Here is a 20015-nt window from a genome sequence, read left to right as displayed (position 1 = left end):
TGTCGGCCTTTAAATTTCCACTGAGGAAACAAAAGAGTGCCTAATTCCTACTACCGGATATAGCAAAGAGATGTAATCAGCATCACATCCAATATTAAGTTAAACAACAAATTGTTCTTCTGAGGATAAAATAAAAACCTAAATTAATCCACCTAGCGGTCAGACCCAGCCTTTCTCATTCAAACTTTTATTTGTAAGAATAGATTTACATGAACGCTTCAATCCAATAAATGTATGTCACTCTTTAGGTTCTAAAATATTGATGTTGTAATCTAAACATATAAAAATGTAGTCCGGTCTGTCTGTCTGTTTAATCCATATAGGCTCGAAAACTACCGAACCGATCGACGTGAAAATTTGTATGTAGGGGTTTTTGGTCCCGATAAAGGTTCCTATGATAGTTTGAGACCCCTCTCTCTTCTTTATTGGACCCCTCATACAAATGAATCTACATTTCTGCACAACTCAAGAACAAACCAAGCAAATGAAACCGAATTTGGCATGTGGATGTTTTAAAGGGTAATAAATATGTCCATAATGGTTCGACGCCCCTCCCTCTTATGGAAGCACATGTTTCTGCACAAATTTCTGCACATCTCGCGAACTAATCAACTAAATGGAACCATATTTGGCAGGTGAATGTTTTTAGTGGTAACAAATATGTTCCATAATCGACCTCAGGCAACATTTTGGATATTGTTTTTGGCACATTTTGCATGTGTAGGATAAGTACAACGATACACCGTGCCCCAGTGCTGAGTCGAGAAAATTTCCAGCTCAAAAAGATCCTCGACATCGCTAACCACAGAGCCACGGGGACCACAAGAAAGATACACAGGAGCTGAACTCGACCACAGATACCATTTTTAATTCTAATATGGCGACCAGCGGCAAACGACCAAATACCACCCAATATGGGTATTTTCGGAATCGTAATGATGCACTGGAGCTACAAATCGACTTCAGACACCATTATGAATTGTAGGATGGCAACTTGTGGTTTCTGGAAAACAGCCAAAAATGGCCGATTTCCGTCTAACATGAGCATCGCTGGATCTAGAATGATACACAGCAGCTGAAATCGAATATGATCAAATTACACCCAATATGGGTGTTTTTTTTTTCAACCAGAATGATGCTTAGAGGCCAGAAATTATATTAAATACCATTTTGAAATCCAAGATGGCGACTACCGGTTTGTGAAAAACAGCCTAAAATAACCAAATACCATTCAATATGAGTATCTCTGGAACCAGAATGATGCAATGAGCTAACAATTGACCAATTAAATCGCTAAATGGCAACTTAGAGGAAACAGTCGAAAATGACCAATAATACTCAACATGGATATTTCCGTAATCGAGATGATGCATAGAAACCAAACATTGACCCTTGACACCATTTTGAATTTAAAGACGACCACTGTTAATTTCTGGAAAACAACCAAAATAATTAAATACCTCCCAATATGGGTATTTCCGGTGTTAGATGGATGCCAGAAAATTTGCTGAAAATGACCGAATACCACCCAATATGAATATATTCAGAATTAGGGCGATGTACAATAGCCAAAAGTCGAGGATGTTGTCATTTCGATAAAACCAATATAACCGATAAACCAAACGATTTGTCTTTTGACTTTGAACATATCCTATGGCCAATTCGTCGTGCATTTGCAGACTTTGAACACATCGCAAGGAATCAATGAATTTGGAACGTTCAAATAGTACAAAACCACATTTAAATATGTTGAGGCCACATAAATATATCAATCAAAGCAGGTATAGTTTTAAATAGTCTTTGAATTTCTTTTCTTTCCATAACTTTTGAGCCACATATCAAATTGTTATGAAGTTTGTTATTTGTAAGTTTGAGAGATGACTCGTTCGTATGACACTAGTTATGTTTAAATAAGTCATGTGAAATAATAGACTTTCATTGTTTTAATAACAATTTAATACATAACGGTGGCTTAAGTTCAATTATAATCAAATGAAATGGGAACGTATAGGGCAGCCAAACTTTGAAACCACGTGTTCAATCATAATTCATAAGTTAACCCTTAACTAGCCCGCTCATCTGATAATAATATTGATCAAATTGGTTGTGTAGTTTTTGAGATAATGAAGTTTCGTGATTTTCACATTTTGGTACTTTACAGACGGAGATACAGTCCGATTACAGTAAAATTCAATAGGGTGTTACGAGGCAGCTAGACTTATTAATTGACACTAATTTTGTGGAAATCGGGTCAGCCATCTCTGAGAAAAGTGAGTGAGTTCAAGTAGTCTTTGGAATATGTTCCTTGTCATAGCTGGATTTCACATTTTTAAACATAACAGGCAAAGTAATAGTCCGATTGCAAAACAAATCAATAGGATTTTATGGGGCAACTAGACCTTCCATTTGACACTGATTTTATGAAAATCGGTACAGCCATCTCTGAGAAACATTAGTGAGATTAAGTAGTCTTCAAAACACGTTTCTTGTCATAACTTTTGAACCACAAGCTCAATCTTTATGAAATTCAAAAGTTAAGGGTTTTTGAGGTTGCCCGTTCATTTGAAATTTGCTCAAATCGGTTGTGTAGTTTTCGAGATAATGATGTTTCATAATTTTTACATTTTGAAACATAACCTCTAAACTAAAAATCCGATTACAATGAAATTTAATAGGGTCTTATGGGACAAAGAGACCTTTCATTTGCAATTAATTTCATGAAAATCAATCAACAAGAATAAAAGACGTCTGTGCATAACTTTCATACTCTGTGTAGTACGTTCTAACTGGTGTAAATAAATGAACCTTTTATTTCTACTAGCTTTTTACTAACAATATTCAATAAATTTCAGAGGAAACTGCAATGCTTATTTAAGTCCGGTTCTCTTACTGGATACACTTCGCTTTTGTTAATATTAATATTGTTTTCTTAATTTATTTTAAATTTATTTAAAGGTCAGTGCAAACAGAGTACCCATGTTATCCCGATCTTCGATTTGGCAGCAAGTTTTATAAAGTTCTGAAAGTGTTTCAGATTTTACCATACAGCCTAGGTCTCCAACAAGAGCTACGTTCCCGAGTACACTTTAAATAGTCAAAACTCTTAAGTCTTGCGAAAAACTTTAATTTTGAAAAAATGCATTTGAAATAGAATTAATTTAGCAACTCTTAACAGCATCTGATGTGTACTGGGAATTAACATTTCAACAACAGTTATAGAAATTTCAATGAAATATTTTAGCATTTGGTCCTCACAGATTTTATCAACTTTTTTGTTGATTTCTTAAAATAATCACACGTATGGTTCAAGCAACTTTTCTATGGTAACAAAGCATTTAACGCGCTGTATAGTTCTGAACTATAATTTTTTGAGAGCAAGTTTGTAGGACTTTGCCGCAATTCGTAGGATATATTCGATGCTAATCCACAATCTATGATCATTATGTTCTTTTCTGGGTCTCGCGATTTTTGAAAACGAAGCCGTTGTGGTATTGAGAATGTATGTGAGAACCTCATCGAGGTTTGATTCAGTGATGTCATTTGGTTCACCCTCTAGAAAACTATCTTTAGAATTTAATTTAAAACGATTTATGGTTTACTGGCATAACAAATTAATATGTAGTAATAGTTAGTATAACGAAGGTTTCTGCACTGCTAGGTGGATTAATTCAGGTTTCTGAATAATTTTAAATGAATTTTAGAAGAAACTGCAATGCCTTTTTAGTTCGTGTTCTCGCATGCGAAGCTTCCGTTTTTACTTCCTTTAAAATATATATTAAATTGTACGTAAAGCCCAGATTTGCGAAGAACAAGAAGCATTTACAGCTTTCTGGAATCAAACATTGTAGCAAAAACTAACCCCACTGCAAGCAAATGTAAGCTTTACCAAAAATGTATGATATGATACACTATGCTTATGAAAGATATAAATGTTGCTTTCTTGTTTAAGATTCACTGCAAACAGAGTATACATATTATCTTACTTCTCGTTATCGTAGCAAGTTTTATGAAGACCTTGTTTTGGATTTCACCATACAGCTTAGGCCTGCAAAAAGATTAATTTTTTCGACTACACTCTTGAAAACCAAAATCTTTGAATGTTGCGAAAAACCTCCATTTTCATATAAAGCAATTGAAATAAGATTGAATTGACAACTTTAATCAGTAGTTCGGGTAATCGCTCCATTATTCATCTCAACAACTTGGTGCACCTCTATTCATCTTATTTCTCTCATTTGTCCAATTTATCGTCGAATTTCTGCAAATTTTGAAAGTAAATCTATTTGCTTCTCGATTTCCTCAAGTGGCTAAAAGTTTTACGTTGAAAATATGGAAAAATTTGACGAGAAATTGATAAAAAGCGTGATGAGATGAATCTAGGTACTGAGATGAATATAGGAGCGGTAACCCTATATGAATTTCAATGAAACAATTCAAATAACGTTTATATAATTGAGCAATTCTCGCTGGAATCAGGCCACTAGGTGCACAATGTCTTCCGAATTTCATATAAATTCACATAGATTTTAGAAATAGAAAAAAATTGATAATGTCATTTTTGTTTGATCAAATTTGATGACCTCTCGGTCGCCAAGGGGTGAAATAGTTTCTAGAAAAGCTGAAATTTTAGCAATTCTTGATGTTTTTTGAGCTATATCTCTGAAATTCGTTATGGAACCCACTGCAAGTAGCACTTTTCTGTGAAAAGGAGTGATAGGGCTTTCATTTGGAGCGAACAGAATTTCGGCCGCCATCTTGAACTTGGCCGCCATCTTGGATTATATCGGAAAAATACAATTTTGACCCTGTTTGCAACTATCGATTTTCAAACTGAAACCAGCATCGGAAAGCTGAGAAAAAATTCTTTAAAATGCAATTAAAAAATGAGGTGAGCATCAGTGTTAACTCACCAACGGAACCAATATTTTGAACAAATTTAAGAAAACTCGGTGTATTCCTGTATATTTCTGAACTATAATTTCTCGAAAGCAGATTTGTAGAAGTTTGGCTTCAGCCTTTAGTCCGATGTACGTATCCGCCATCTTCACAAAGGTCCGAGCCACACTGTCAATATCGTCGGCGAAACCAAACAGTTGAACCGACTTTTGGAAAATCGTGCCACTCGTGTTAATCCCCGCTCTTCCAGGGCAATGTTGAACAGTAGGCACGAGAGACCATCACCTTGCCTCAGCCCTCTTCGGGTTTCGAAGGGGCTCGAGAGTGCCCCCGAAACACGAACTACACACATCACTCGATCCAGAGCCGGATTTATGGGGGGGCCCAGGGGGCCCGGGCCCCGGGCCCCCACATTTTTAGGGCCCCCACAAATCGACAAAAAGATTTTTTCTCTTTAAAAAAGAGATTTAATCAAAAGTTTGATTTACAGTAAGAAAATTCGAACAGACCATTACAATCTGACACTTTCCTTAAGTGTTATTTTTTCGCGAGCGCCAATATCGCAACTACATCCATAAGAGTTCACCTTGGATTCTCTTGGAATGACACACATTAACACACCATTTGAATCGAACCAGCCCGCATTAAACGCCTAGAGTTAAAGTTTGGCCGACTGTCATTAAAAGCGCCAATCGAAGTGTCAAAACTCGTTCCAATCGAACATCAGCAATGTTAAAACTATGATGAAAAAACTGTTGACTGTTTGATTGGAACTTTTCAATGACAGTCGGCCAAACTTTAACTCTAGGGCTTTAGCGCGCATGGGTGGTAAAGCAGATAAAGAAAATAACCCACAAGTTTTTTAATGCATTGCTTTTGCTCACTGGTCCGTATCAGGGATACCAGATGTGCTTTGCAAAATGCAGATTTTCTGAGCTCGTGTGTAAATTTAATTGACCTGCAGATATGTGTAGTTTTTTCCTAGTTTCCATTATTGTCAGAGTCGTCTTATATTTGTGCAGTCTTTCTCAAATTGTGTGCAAATTTTTGCCTGTGGATCGCATTTTTTTCAAATTGCGGTAGTTTTTTTTCAGGTATCAAGAAAAAAGTTTGAAGATGAAACATATTAAAAATAGGTTGCGTGCGACTGTGAAGAATGAAAGGAAGTCAAACTTAGCATTATTAAGTTTCGAGTACGAGTATACTGAAGAAGTTATGTTGATTATTTAATTAATAAGTTTTCTGCAAAAAAACTCGTAAAGCATAGTTTCCAAGCGAAGTGAAAAATTTGACAAGTAAAAAGCTTAAATTTTCGCTTGCGAAATCTGTCGTGAAAACCCGTTTGTGGAACACGCAGGTATTTCACCAGTCTGCAATTTACAGTTTAAGTGAAGCGAAATTCACGAGTTTACACTCCGAGCGAAGTGAAAATTGGCTGCAACTGACAGAATATAAACGCACGCAAGTTTTTGCTTGCTGCTGCTTTTTTCACTAGCGTTTGCATGCGTGAAAAAAGTGAACACAAGAAAAAGATGAGATCCACAACCTTTCGCGATCGCACACTGATTTCGCTTGATCGAATTTGTCTACAGCTCCTAGCGAAGTTAAATTTTTGCAGGTTGCATTTTTCACGAGCGTAAAAAAATGATCATTTTGTATGAGATTTTCACTTCGCTTGGAACTCTAAATAGGACTTAAGAAAAAATTCTAACAAATTTTTGGTAATTTTTCAATAGCAAATAAATGCTTTTAACTCGTACGATAAAAAACAGTTTTGTTTAATTTTGGGGCCCCCACTATAACTGGACCCCGGGCCCCCACAATCGTAAATCCGGCCCTGACTCGATCCATCGTCGCTTTGACCAACCGCGTCAGTTTGTCCGGAAAACCGTAGTCGTGCATAATTTGCCATAGCTTGTCCCGATCGAATGTGTCGTACGCCAATTTGAAATCGATGAACAAATGATGTGTGGGCACGTTATATTCGCGGCATTTCTGCATAACCTGCCGATCCGCGAATATCTGATCCGTGGTGGCGCGGGCACCCATAAATCCCGCCTGGTAATGCCCCACGAACTGCTTCGCAAATGGCGATAGTCGACGGCAAAGTATTTGGGAGAGTACCTTGTAGGCGGCGTTCAACAGAGTGATTGCCCGGTAATTGCAGCACTCCAGTTTATCGCCCTTTTTGTAGATGGGACACACTGAAAATATTTTTTCGTTATTCTCTGCACGCACATTTCGTAAACATGAAATTCGTAGATTGTACAGCACTTTTGCTGGATGTGTAGAACATTCGTACTGCAAGTTATCGAATAGAATTGCAACTTTACGAATAATTTGTTCAATTCACGAATGTACTTTCACACGAACGTGGATAACAACGAACAAAAAAAACGGAAGCACGAGTATTTACTTGAACGAATTTTTTGTGTTCTGTTATTTTTGATTTCGTATAATGTACATGTTATTGCGTAAGCTTACTAATTTTTCGTACTATTTACATCATGCAGCGTTTGTTTGTACGATTGATTGCGTTCATTTCTTGAACCTTTCGTTACGTATACGAATAGAGATCTGCAACCATTTTGACAGTTCTGATAAAAGTACCTTCATATTCAATACTTATTAAAGATATACCACACTGCAAATATTTTTTCGTTATTCCACTCACGCACATTTCGTAAACATGGATTTCGTAGAGTGTACCGCACTTTTGTTGATTTCATAGAACATTCGTATTGCAAGTTATCGAATGGAACTGCAACTCACGCATAATTTGTCCAATTCACGAATGTACTTTCGTATGAACGTGGATAACAACGAGTAATTACTTGAAGGTGTTCTGTTATTTTTGATTTCGTATAAACAGTGCTGGTAGCCACATGGTTACAGGGTCCGCTTTGACAAGCAGATGGTCGTGAGTTCCACTCCTTTATTTGGTCCGAATCCGTTACTTTCCCACGGTGAGGTTAGAGAACATTTATACGCTTCTAGAACAACATCACTTTCGCATCGATAGAACCGCCGCGATACATTTACCCTTCGCTCAGGTTTGTTTCGTATTTGAAATAGCTTCCGTGAACATTTGTACGTCTCCGGGGTTGAGTTGGAAGGCGCGCGTCGTCGCTCTCTCGTAATCGATAGAACTAGAATCGCGTTGTGGCAAAACCGGTGATGATCAATCAAGCTCTCTCTTTCTCTCTTTTATTTTTAAATTCGTATAATGTACACATTATTGCGTAAGCTCACTAATTTTTCGTACTATTTACATAATGCGGCGTTCTTTGTACGAATTATTTGCGTGAGCTTACTAATTTTTCGTACTATTTACATTATGCAGAGTTTATTGTACGAATTATTTGCGTGAGCTTACTAATTTTTCGTACTATTTACATTATGCAGCCTTTTTTGTACGATTGTTTGCGTTTATTTCTAAAACCTTTCGTTACGTATACGAATATAAATCTGTAACAGTTTTGACAGTTCTGACGAAAGTACCTTCACATTTATTACGCATTGGTTTCGTTGCAGAAAACAACAAAAGGTTTTGTATATAAAACATACGTTTTCGTGGAATAAACTGAAATATATTTTCAGTGCACACAATACCCTCCATCCACTCCTCCGGTACTCGTTCTTCCTCCCAAACCTTGACAATGACCCAGTGCACGGCTCTAGCCAGTGTTTCTCCACCGTATTTTAATAGCTCGCTGGAAAGTTGGTCCACTCCAGCAGCTTTGTTGTTTTTCAGCCGACCAATCTCCTCCTCCACCTCCAGAAGATCGGGGGCTGGAATTCTGATGTCTTCTGCTCGTGCACCAAGATCAGTTGCCATACCGTCCTCGCGCTCTACTGCATCGCCGTTTAGATGCTCGTCGAAGTGCTGCCTCCATCTTTCGATCACCTCACACTCGTCAGTAAGGTGGTTGCCGTCCAAGCTCCTGCACATATCGGCTTGCGGCACGAAGCCTTTACGGGAGCTGTTCAGCTTCTCGTAGAACTTCCGAGTGTCGTTAGCTTGGTACAGCTCTTCCATCGCTACGCGATCTCGGTCCTCTAGCTGGCGCTTCTTCCTTCGGAGGACTGAGTTTTGGCTGTTCCGTGCCTGTCGGTATCGTTCCACGTTCGCTCTCGTGCGGTGTTGCAGCATTCTCGCCCGTGCAGCATTCTTCTCCTCGACTAACCGTTTGCATTCGCCGTCGAACCAGTCATTACTATGATTCGGGGCCCTTGTACCTAGTAGCGCTACAGCAGTGCTACCTATGGCGGATCGGATGCTCCTCCAGCCATCTTCAAGGGTAGCTGCGCCAAGCTGCTCTTCCGTGGGTAGCACTGCCTCCAGCTGCTGCGCGTATTCCTGTGCAGCCTCGGCGTCCCGCAGTTGCTCAATATTTGGTCGCGGCGTTCGACTTCGGCGGGTGTTATACACCGTCGATAGTTTTGAGCGCATGCACACAGCTACTAGGTAGTGGTCCGAATCTATATTCGCACTGCGGTAGGTGCGAACGTTGATGATGTCGGAGAAGAACCTGCCGTCGCTTAGAACGTGGTCGATTTGGTTCTCTGTCTGTTGGTCGAGTGATCTCCAGGTGGATTTGTGGATATATTTGCGGGGGAAGAAAGTACTTCGGACTACCATACCACGGGAGGCCGCAAAGTTTACGCACCGATGGCCGTTATCATTAGACACGGCATGCAGGCTATCTGGTCCAATTACCGGTCTGTACATTGCCTCCCGGCCTACCTTAGCATTCATGTCCCCAATAACGATTTTCACGTCCCGTCGTGGGCAGCTATCGTAGACCTGCTCCAGCTGCGCGTAGAACGCTTCCTTCCCGTCGTCGGGTCTTCCTTCATGTGGGCAGTGCACGTTGATGATGCTGTAATTGAAGAACCGGCCTTGTATCCTCAACTTGCACACCCTTGCGTTGATCGGCTGCCACCCCATCACGCGTTGGCGCATCTCACCCAGTACTATGAAGCCGGTTCCCAGCTCGCTGGTGGTGCCACAACTCTGGTAGAAAGTAGCCACCCGGCGCCCGCTTTTCCATACCTTCTGTCCTGTCCAACAAAGTTCCTGCAGCGCTACGACTTCGAAGTTGCGTGGATGTAGCTCGTCATAGATTATCCTGTCGCATCCTGGAAAGCAGAGCGATTTGCAGTTCCATGTCCCAAGTTTCCAATCGTAGTCCTTATTTCGTTGCCTAGGTCTATGCCGATTGTTCCGATCCGTATTATCTCTTACGTTGTTTGTAAGAAGTTGTTTTCCGGGGCGGCTTGTTGGGCCATTTGACGAGTAACAGCTACCAATTAGTCTTTTGATAAATTTTTAAGTGATTTTAATAATTTGAAGTTTGCGCTTTGTGATATATCATTCCAGTGGAACTACATTTAATCACGCTGAGCAATTCCACAAAAAAACGGGCAACCAATTTAAACGACCATTTATTATTTGGCTGAAATATTGCATATATTGGTATGACATCTTCGGCAAAGTTGTAGATAACAATTTTGTCTCTCGGAAAAAATACACACTCTGAATAAAATGTTTTTTTTTCTGTAAAAAAAATTAAAATAAAATTCAAAAATAATTATCCAGAAAAAATAATTTTTTAAAAATCTAATTTTTTTAATAACTACAAAAGATTACCTTAACAATGAAACCGGTTCAACCATGGAAAAATCAGAACAAAAATATATTTTTTTGAAAAAAAAATTGGTTTTTTTCACAAAAAAAAATTGCTAAAATCACAAAAAAAATGTTGCTAAAATCGGAGAGTGCCGAAAACGGAGCATGCCAAAAACGGAACAAGCCTACTGTATAACAATTATGAGGTGTTTCATTATGTCTAAGCACAATTTCGAATTAATGGTATAAACTGGATTATAAATAAATGGATTAAAAGCAAACTGAATTTTTACTTTAATTTTATTCGCGCTAAGGTCATTGGGACGAAATTAGCTTTGCTGGATTGGTACCAAGCCACCGCACCGTGTCCTTTGAATAGTGCATTGATGCCAAATCTGGCCAAAACAGCACTTGGTGGTCATGTTTACGGATCATGGGCAGCAGACGCCGATTTAGTCACTCTCAGACGTAAACAGCGGTATTCATTGTGTCTGTTGTTACGAATGGCTCGGAAAGCATGCCACCAGAGATGACTAAAACTTCCAGTTTTTTCATATATTTTGCCCACGACACGTTTACAACTGTTAGTGCTGTCATCTGATAACTTAAATACGCATACAACTGTGGTTATTAGCAAAATAGATTTATCGTGCATGATCCACCAGATGAAAATTAGACGGCCACACCTTGCAAAGGTTAGAAAAATTAGATGGCAAAACCATACAAGGATATTGAGAAAATCACTTAACCTTTCGCCACCTTGCCGCTATCGTCAAATTACCAGTAAACAAAATAATTCGAATTTCGTTCACTCGCAGCGACAATCTGCTGCATATACTGTAAGAGTCAGATATCTTGTACTAGTCATCTTTGATGCCACACTCACACGGCTTACCAAACGAGTGCCTTCTCACCGAACTTTTCGGTGAAAATCTATGGGAAACGTCAGGGCTAGTACACCATTAGTGCACGATCATTTCACGTTTCTCCGAGAAATACTTAACATTGTCACGAATGTAATGAAAACCGGCGCTTACAATACACGGAGTTCTAAGTTGAGTTGTAAACAATAACATACAGTGGTGGGGTCCAGGGTCGATAAACGTGATACTCATGATTTGCTCAAGAGAATCCATTCCAGTAACCATAACGGCTAGTTTTCGTTCTTCCTTCGGTTGAACATCAGACTACACACCGCTTTGCACCTTATGTGAATATTTGATTCACTTCAATTCAACTTTTATGGGTCTAGACCACAAGTAACCGCTGTGGCCGCCAATATTCCAACTGATCCTCAATTCTACACCCGAGCTCGATTGTATTCGACGATAGCATTCGTCAGCGGTTGTTGCCTAATACTTCGACAAAGGATCCCCCTCGTACCTTCCACAATTTCTTTTACGAGTTTTTCCAGTCGTCTTTACTCGACTTTATTTCCTGTCTTCTCTTCACACTGCTTGCGGACCAAGCGTACATTACTTACGAAGCTGTTGGGAAACTCAATAGGAATTTCTGTTGGCTCCGAAACTCATCCCGAACTGAATCGTTTAGAAGATCCTTCGCTATGTGATTCACGCTACTGTTGCAAAAAAATTGATCAATATGCTTCTTTCTTATCTTCACTTCTAGCAATCCTGCTGATTTTTCTTCAAAAACGCCTTCCAGAGACGTTGCCAACCCCCGACAGGCCTGAAAATCCGACGAACAACGTTCCTTTTGAGCGGGAGACCGGCTTGATTCCGAACCGCAACAGCTTCGGTTACCACATTTTGAACACTTTTAGAGTAGTAAGAAAGTACCGAAAGTAGCTGATGATTTCCAAAGCAATTTTAGAGCATTCCTAATTCATTTTTTAGCAATAGAACATAAAAAACGTGTGAAAACATATATATCCTTTATTGTACCTGATTGCAATAGCTTTCAACGTGTTACCTTTCTTGTTCGTTTGACTCCGATTTTGACATGTTCGTTTGACTCACAACATTCTCTTCGCATATCTCTCCCTCTGAGTATTGCTAGTTCTTCCTAGCTATTCCAATAATGATATCCGACTCAAGATTCAATTTTGGTATGATATGATCACAGACAAACAGCCATGCCACTCGACGACCCGAAAAATAACGAACATTTTTCAATTTTGCTTAGCAGGGAGTAATGCCGCTAGTGTCGCTATAAAAAGCGTGCACATTCATTATCAAAGACAAAAATCGTCAGCAAAGCCGAAAGTGTGCTGTTTTAAAGACAAAAACCATGTTCACAAAAAATAAGTTAGTAGGCAGTAAGCGCACATGGTGGCATATGAGTGTCACATTACGAATAAGGATCAATTTTTTCCAGGATTATTTTTAGAAGAAGCACGTTGGTTAGTCTGTGATATGATATTTCCGTTTTCTTTCTGCGTTCAACGACAAACGCGTTCACTTATATAGCCTTGAAATGAATTCCAGAAGCTTCGAATCACTTGAAGCTGACGATGTTACTAAAAAACAATACAATAAAAAACTAGTAAGATGCAGTAGATCATTTGAATACTAGAAATTTGTTGGCAAATTATAAAATTACATATTCGTTTCTCAGCGTAGTCCTATAGTGCAATACCTTTGATACTATGATAATCAGTGGAAATTATCTCACGCGCATCTTATGATACGATGACATGACTTTCTCAGTAAAAACTATCAGTTTCTGATTCTGGTTCGGGTTTGGTAAAAAAAATATTCGTGTTCGGGTTGGGTTCAGGTCGAGTCGGGTTTGAAAATGAAGGGTTCAGGTCGGAAACTAGGTTTGAAAAGGCTCAAATTGGTATAAAAAAAATCGGGTCGGATTCGTGTTCCACAATTTTGAGTTCGGGTCGGGTTCGGGTTCAACCGAAAAAAAAATCGGGTTCGGGTCGAACACGGGCTTTAAAAACTTCAAACCCGACCATCTCTAAGCAGCACCTCCTTGGGGAGTTTGGTGTGGGTAATGAACTTCACCTCGGAGCTCACTTTCTTCGAGGGGGAAGTAAATTACGAAGTGCCCTGCCAGTCGTTGCCATCCAGAGTGAGATAGGTCTCATCGTCTATCACCACCGCCACGTCGCGATTCGCCCGGGAAATCAACTTGACCATCTTATTTAGCCGCTGCCGCTGTGTCATTGCCTGCAGCTTCGAGACCAGTGAACGGAACTGCCGCTTCCTGACATGTATGTAAGCGGATGTAGCCACTTTTCCATCGGTTTTCCTCTTCCGTATAGTTTGGAGTTTCTTGTCACTCAGGATCGTCTTCCGTCCGGAACCGGGCTTTCTTTTGAAGCTTTGATTGTTGTCCAATAGTGTCAAGATGGTTTAGATGCCAAACCGGGTGTACCCGACGTCCACGAAGTGCCGCACGATGTTCGTTTTCGACACGGTGGGATACCGTTCTTGAGACGCGCGCACTTCTGAACGGAGTAGGTTCACTGTTTTCGCCATTACGGTTAGAGTTCGACTGATAGAGCTGTCATTTTTTTCTGTTGAATCATGGGTTACTATGATTGATGCTGCATGGGTAGTTTCGTCAGTGCGTGTGAAGGTAAACCCATGAAAAATCGGCAATTTTTGTTAATTTTATTTATAAAGCAAACAAGAAAATGTTTTTGAGCCTGTTTTTATTAGATTTTTGAAGTAGAATACTTCTCTCAGGAAGTTCGGCTACATAGGGATGTGAAATGAAAATCTAAAACCGAAAAAAGTGAAAAATATGTCCAATTTCAAAAGCTAATAAATCAGTAAGTATTCGATTGATTTCCTTCGTTCTTGAAGCAATAGATTGGAAAATCTTCTAAGATTCTTCCCAAAAGAAGATAATTGTAATTTTATTATTCACACTATTGAACTATTGAAAATAGTCAAGCCTTGTCAAAGCAAAAAATTTGACCTCTGATTGGTCGTTATATGATTGCTTCCCAAGCACGGTCGACAGAATCATATACCTTGCAATTTTAATCATGCTATTTGGCCTATAAAAGAGCCTGTTTCAGCCGAAGCCGCTTATAATAGTTCTAGACAGCGACAACAGCAGTCGTCCTCCCTTAGCAGCAGCACTAGCAGTGCAGTGGATACCAGCGATGGCGGAAAGCGGCCACAGCTGTGGCGTAGCAATGGATAGCGCACTAGTTGCAGCGGATTCCAGCAACGATAGCAGCTGGGCCAGCTGATGCAGGGACAGCGGATACCAATGGCAGCATATAGCGGCCACAACTGTGGCATGGCTATGGATAGCGCACTAGTTGCAGCGGATCCCAGCATCGATAGCGGCTGATGCAGTGAGGCACTTTAGTGAAATGCAGTCTCTGTGCGATAGTGAGCACTGGTAAATGCATTCAATGAAAAGCTGACTCATTTTGACAACACGTGAGCCGTCTAGCTTTGAGTGTTATATCAGCATTTCACTGTTTACTTTATCACAACGAAAACTTTGTTCGCACTGTCAGTGATAACGCAAAGATGTAATCGGCATCTTATCTGATACTTAATTGAACAACAAATTGTCCTTTCCAGGATGAAATAGAAACCTGATGGTTAAAGCGTTAATGTTTTCTCTCGTTTTAATTTACATTTTTAAATTTGTAAAAGTTATAAATTTTACTTTATTTCTGTGTCTCAGAACGTACTGAATTAACTTTTCCTTCAGTCATGAGCACGACATCCGCAAAAATTTCATCTCAAAATTTAAAAACTGTCAAGCCCCAACCATGACAAGCAACTTACTATATTATTGAAAATGGTTAATCTTTGTTGAAGCGCAAAATTCGATTGATCTGATTAGTCAACGTTTATTCACCAGAAAAAATGACTGATACGCAAGCAGCCGGGTTATCTTGTAAAAGTATTCTACTTCAACCTTGCGGTCGTGGCTTTACACACAACCCTCCTGTTATTTTTTGCCTGAAAGGATTTTCCAATCAGTGTCATCAATTGTGGTCACCTTCCAAGAACTCTAAAGTTACTATTGTAACACTATTATAACAAATTTACTCGCATATCGATCAAAATCATTGAATTTGAGGAAAAAATTCTTGAAATAACCTTGCTATCTATTTCGTCACTCTCGTCGCAACGGTGTCAATTTCATTCAATATATACAGTAATGTATACGAAATGACCCTAAATGTATTAAAATCTGAGCAGAGACTACATACCTCAATCACAGTTTGACTGGATAAATGAAGAGAACAGTATGTTTCTGTTTGTTTCATGTTCAGTATGTTTCAGTATGTTTTTGCGTAAAGTCTTCGGTTGAACAAGAGCCAGTGTGCAATTGTTAAATTCGAAACCAAAAACGTTTGTTTTGATTGAAATGATCGGGCAATTTTTGTACGTTGAAAATAGCTGCTCATGAGCAAAGTGTCAAAACGTTCACAGTTTAAGATCGTAAGAAGTGAGTTTTAAGACATTTTCATATTTGATAGGACGAGAATTAGCGATTATGTAACGATCTACTAAACAAAATTGGAGATTTATAATGTAATGAATTTCAAATAAATCATCAACGATTTTGCTGCTAGTTTGCACAGTTGTCTGATTTATAGTAGTACCCTAAAGACACTTTTTACTCTGAAATTACCTTAAAAAACACTTGACTTTTAAAAATACTTGACTTTTGAAACGTTAATCATATAATCTAAATATTAAATACTTTCTAAAAAAGGTTAAGAAGGTTTTTCCACATGCGAATCAAGACGAAAGGAGGAAAAAAATAAAAGGACAGGCAAAATCGACAGATATTAGGCAAATGTATTCTGAAAATCATAAAAAACGCACCACGCAAAAACCTATTTTTTGGAAGATCCGCGTAGAAACGCGTTAATTCCGAAGTCCATGAAAATAAACTGGATGAATACCGGAATCCGCGTAGAAAAACACGGAAAAAAGGGCTATTCAAAAGTGTCACTTTTAAATAAAATATAGCAATTTGGAACAATAATGCGATTGCCTGTAATTGTCCAGTTAGATAGCAAAATTGCATGGATGGAAGAAATCATACACTCATTTTTCGTTAAATCCTATGTTTATCATCAGTTCATTTGGCATTACATACACCTAAGGGCATCTTCAGCGGTGGTCTATTTTTGAAACAGCTTTATACTAGATTTACACCAGTGAACCCTGAATAAAACCAGCTTATATAGACCAACTTTTCGTTCTCCGCACCGGTGTTGTATATCTTGTTGTTTTAAACCTCTGACATCTGTCACACTGTCGACAATGCAATACCCTATGCTATCAGTTAATAAGACTTGTTATAATGAAAAGCACTTAATGTTTAACAAACGGAAATTCGCTAATTTTTTCGCACATTAAACGATTACTTTGGCACTTTATATCCACAAGACTTTATGGATTTGACGGTTTGACCCGAGCGTCAGTGACATTTCTCAGGATGGATTGGTATGATCGAAAAATTTCTGCTACAAGTAGGGCTTCGGAGGATAGCGAAAAATATTTGATTGCATAGATGTTCATCTTCCGTTTTCGTCTCATCAATCCTTCAAAATCTTGCAGTTCTTCAAACTTGGGTTGGGTTTTGAGGATATTGGGTGGCATTGCACAGCTCGATTCGAACGATTTTGCTATTCTCGAGTGGGACACATACTGCCAGATATGCTTCAAGCTTAAAAGTAGCTGTCATTGTCATTTGTCCTGCAGCTCATCTAACCCGCAAAGTCGAAAAAAAAATATGAAAAACGAAACATAACGCCCCCCAGCGATCATTTAGTTTGTTCGAGTTGCTCGAAACGAAATGCGCAATGTCACCCCAGCATTTTGAACGTTTTCAGTTCAGTGTCTTCGAGCGACATTTTTCTGGCCTCTCGAGGTCTTCTCTAGTCACACTACAATTAAGGCGATTAACAAATAGCCAACATATTTGTCATCCTGGTGGCTGATGGTTGCAAACCAAGTAGTTGAACCTACGGTTATGGTCTTTCAGAATTCCCCCTTTTGCTGGTCGGCTTCCTTGAAGCCAAAAACGACAAACCATCATCTTCTTCAGAAAAGCCACAAAAATGAATTGTGAATTGTCATAAAAAATCTTTGTTTTGTTTATTTCCCAACACTTGCAAAACGCTTATATGGAAATAGCTAAAAATGAGGTATTCAATTAAAATATGACATTTTACCCACCTATTGGCAGCGTACAAAGGGTTTTAGAACGATCTATTTCTTGTTTCAAAAAGTGACAAAAATAGACCAAAACGTATACCAGTTTCAAATTTTTTCAATTTAGATCTGGTATAAAACAAAATTTACACCACCGGTGCAGCAGTGAATTTGAGTTTGTTCCAAAAAAATAGAACAAAACAACGATTTGGACCACCGCTGAAGATGCCCTAATTGCCATAAAACATTTGTGCTACTTCAAGGCGAAAGCAATGAAAAGCTATCATTATACCTTTTCAACCAAATCTCCCAGATGGTCTCGAGGTACGATGCTGGCCCAACAAACCAGTCGTCGTAGGTTCGAGTTTCGGCTCGGGAGAGACTGTTAGTGTAGGTAGGATCGTAGCGCTAGCCCCGCAATTGTCCTGTACACTAAACAGTCGGCTACGAAGTCTGTGTATAACTGAACAGAAGGCCAAGTTCCGAATCGGAATGTAGCACCAAGGCGCTTTGCTTTGCAACCAAATGGGACAATTTCGGTTAAAAACCAATGTGACTTTAATCATTCAAAGTCAAATAAATTCCAAGCAAAGGATTGTGAAATTTCTATCCTCTTTCGACTGAGAATATTTTAAAGCGATTTTAGAAGTATATTAGTAGCATCGACATGTTCAAGAATAAAGCAAATAAATATTCAAGCAACAGCGCAGAAATATGTAAGCAACGGTTTTAAAATTCCACGAACAAGCTCGAACGCAATCCCATTGACTGAAAAAAACCAATCTGATGCACTTTAAGATGCAGAACAGCCGTATTTTCACCATCATTAACAAACATTCCCCATTTGTACTGCGATTTTCGGCACTCCACTGTCGGCATTTCAGATGCAAGATAAGAGAAAAAGGGTACACGCTTCGCTTTCTGTTTCGTATGTGATCAAACCACAATCTTATCTCGACTCTGAAAAGTATTTATTTCTTTTGCAGGTCTCCTTCTATAGTTCTCCACGATCAAGCGAATCGCACCTCATTAATTGGAGTTAAATGATCTAAATCGATTCAAAATGTCTTGCATTTTTTTTGTTCCCGCTCTTAACTTATACCGACATAATGTAGTACCGGTATTATTTCTCGTTATTTTTTGTTGTCCCTTTCAGGAGTGCACTCTGCGGTAGCCTCTCGCGAATGGGATCCGAGCGCAAGCGCCGCCCGGAGGTACCACACCGACGGTAATAGCAGCAGCATCACCAACTACAGCAGGTAAATATGCATCCATGCGCCTTACCCAATATTCAATAATTACCATTGCCCATAAATTCCTTTTTAATCAGTTAAAAGACGTGGTCCTCCGAATGTGGTTGCCTTCGCTTCGCGCAAGCGGAAGGCATCCGTTCGTTTCGTTTAGATCACTTCACTACTCAAATCGTTGATTTATGAGCTCACTTTGCGCACATTAGTGTCAAACTAAAACATTCCGTTGCTAAAATCTGACTGTGAATATCACTGCTAACGATCTGTGCATAATGAAGAAATATGCGAAATAACTTCCAGTTGATTTTATTAATACCGCATGGATGCGGATTTATGTGAATTCTTCAGCGTTTAAAAGATCACCAGGGGAAAAAAATCACATTTAAATTTGCACATTTTTCATTCGGGCCAGTACTGTGGTTTTGCCTGTTTGAATTTTAAATTAATGCACCCCAACTACAACATCATGAATGGAATTTCGTTTCGATGTTAGCGAAAATAAATTATCACTATCGCCTTGTTTGAGCATCTTATGTGCATCACTAATCAGCAGCGTTATGGTCAGCACGGCGGTCTGTCTGCTAAACATCGGTAAATAACACGGTAGTGTCTTGTCAATGTCTTAATTAATTGTTATGCAAATATAGCGAACGTGCATAATAAAATACCATAACAAAATGTTCGACTAAAAAAGGAGCAAAATGAACCGAACGGCGACTAGCGGTGTTAGACAATCCAATTCCGATGCAAACGGATGATAATATTAGCTGCGAAAAATAATTTGATACTGTTGGGTATGGCGATCCTGGAAAAAAATTATCATCAAACATGTTTAGATTGATCGTTGTTTGCACGCTCTAACGATGATTATCAATATTTACTAATCGGTGATCTTCTTCATCTAAACGAAATAAAACATATTAATGAAATGACAGTGAGTCAAACTGGAAGATGCTACAAAAGGTTTCCTTGCATCCTCAAACAGAACCCATAAAGTAAAATCAAGTAAGGAAAGAAATAAAAAGTAGAAAGTAAAAAGTAAAGAGTAAAAAGTAAAAAGTAAAAAGTAAAAAGTAAAAAGTAAAAATTAAAAAGAAAAAAAGTAAAAAGTAAAAA

The 20015-nt window shown here is 38.9% G+C and overlaps 1 protein-coding gene across 11 annotated transcripts in view; it reads left to right on the top strand.

The window, feature by feature from the left end:
* LOC129720656 (uncharacterized) overlaps positions 1–20015 on the top strand; it is a 105043-nt gene that overhangs the window by 60336 nt on the left and 24692 nt on the right. For all 11 annotated transcript variants that reach the window (XM_055672163.1, XM_055672160.1, XM_055672157.1 and 8 more), the window contains exon 3: positions 18806–18908. In XM_055672163.1, coding sequence (XP_055528138.1) covers positions 18806–18908 — 103 coding nt within the window. The remainder of the gene's footprint in view (positions 1–18805; positions 18909–20015) is intronic.

Source organism: Wyeomyia smithii, chromosome 2 (genome assembly GCF_029784165.1).
Source record: "Wyeomyia smithii strain HCP4-BCI-WySm-NY-G18 chromosome 2, ASM2978416v1, whole genome shotgun sequence".
Taxonomy (NCBI): domain Eukaryota; kingdom Metazoa; phylum Arthropoda; class Insecta; order Diptera; family Culicidae; genus Wyeomyia; species Wyeomyia smithii.
This window is presented reverse-complemented; position numbering and strand designations above follow the sequence as displayed.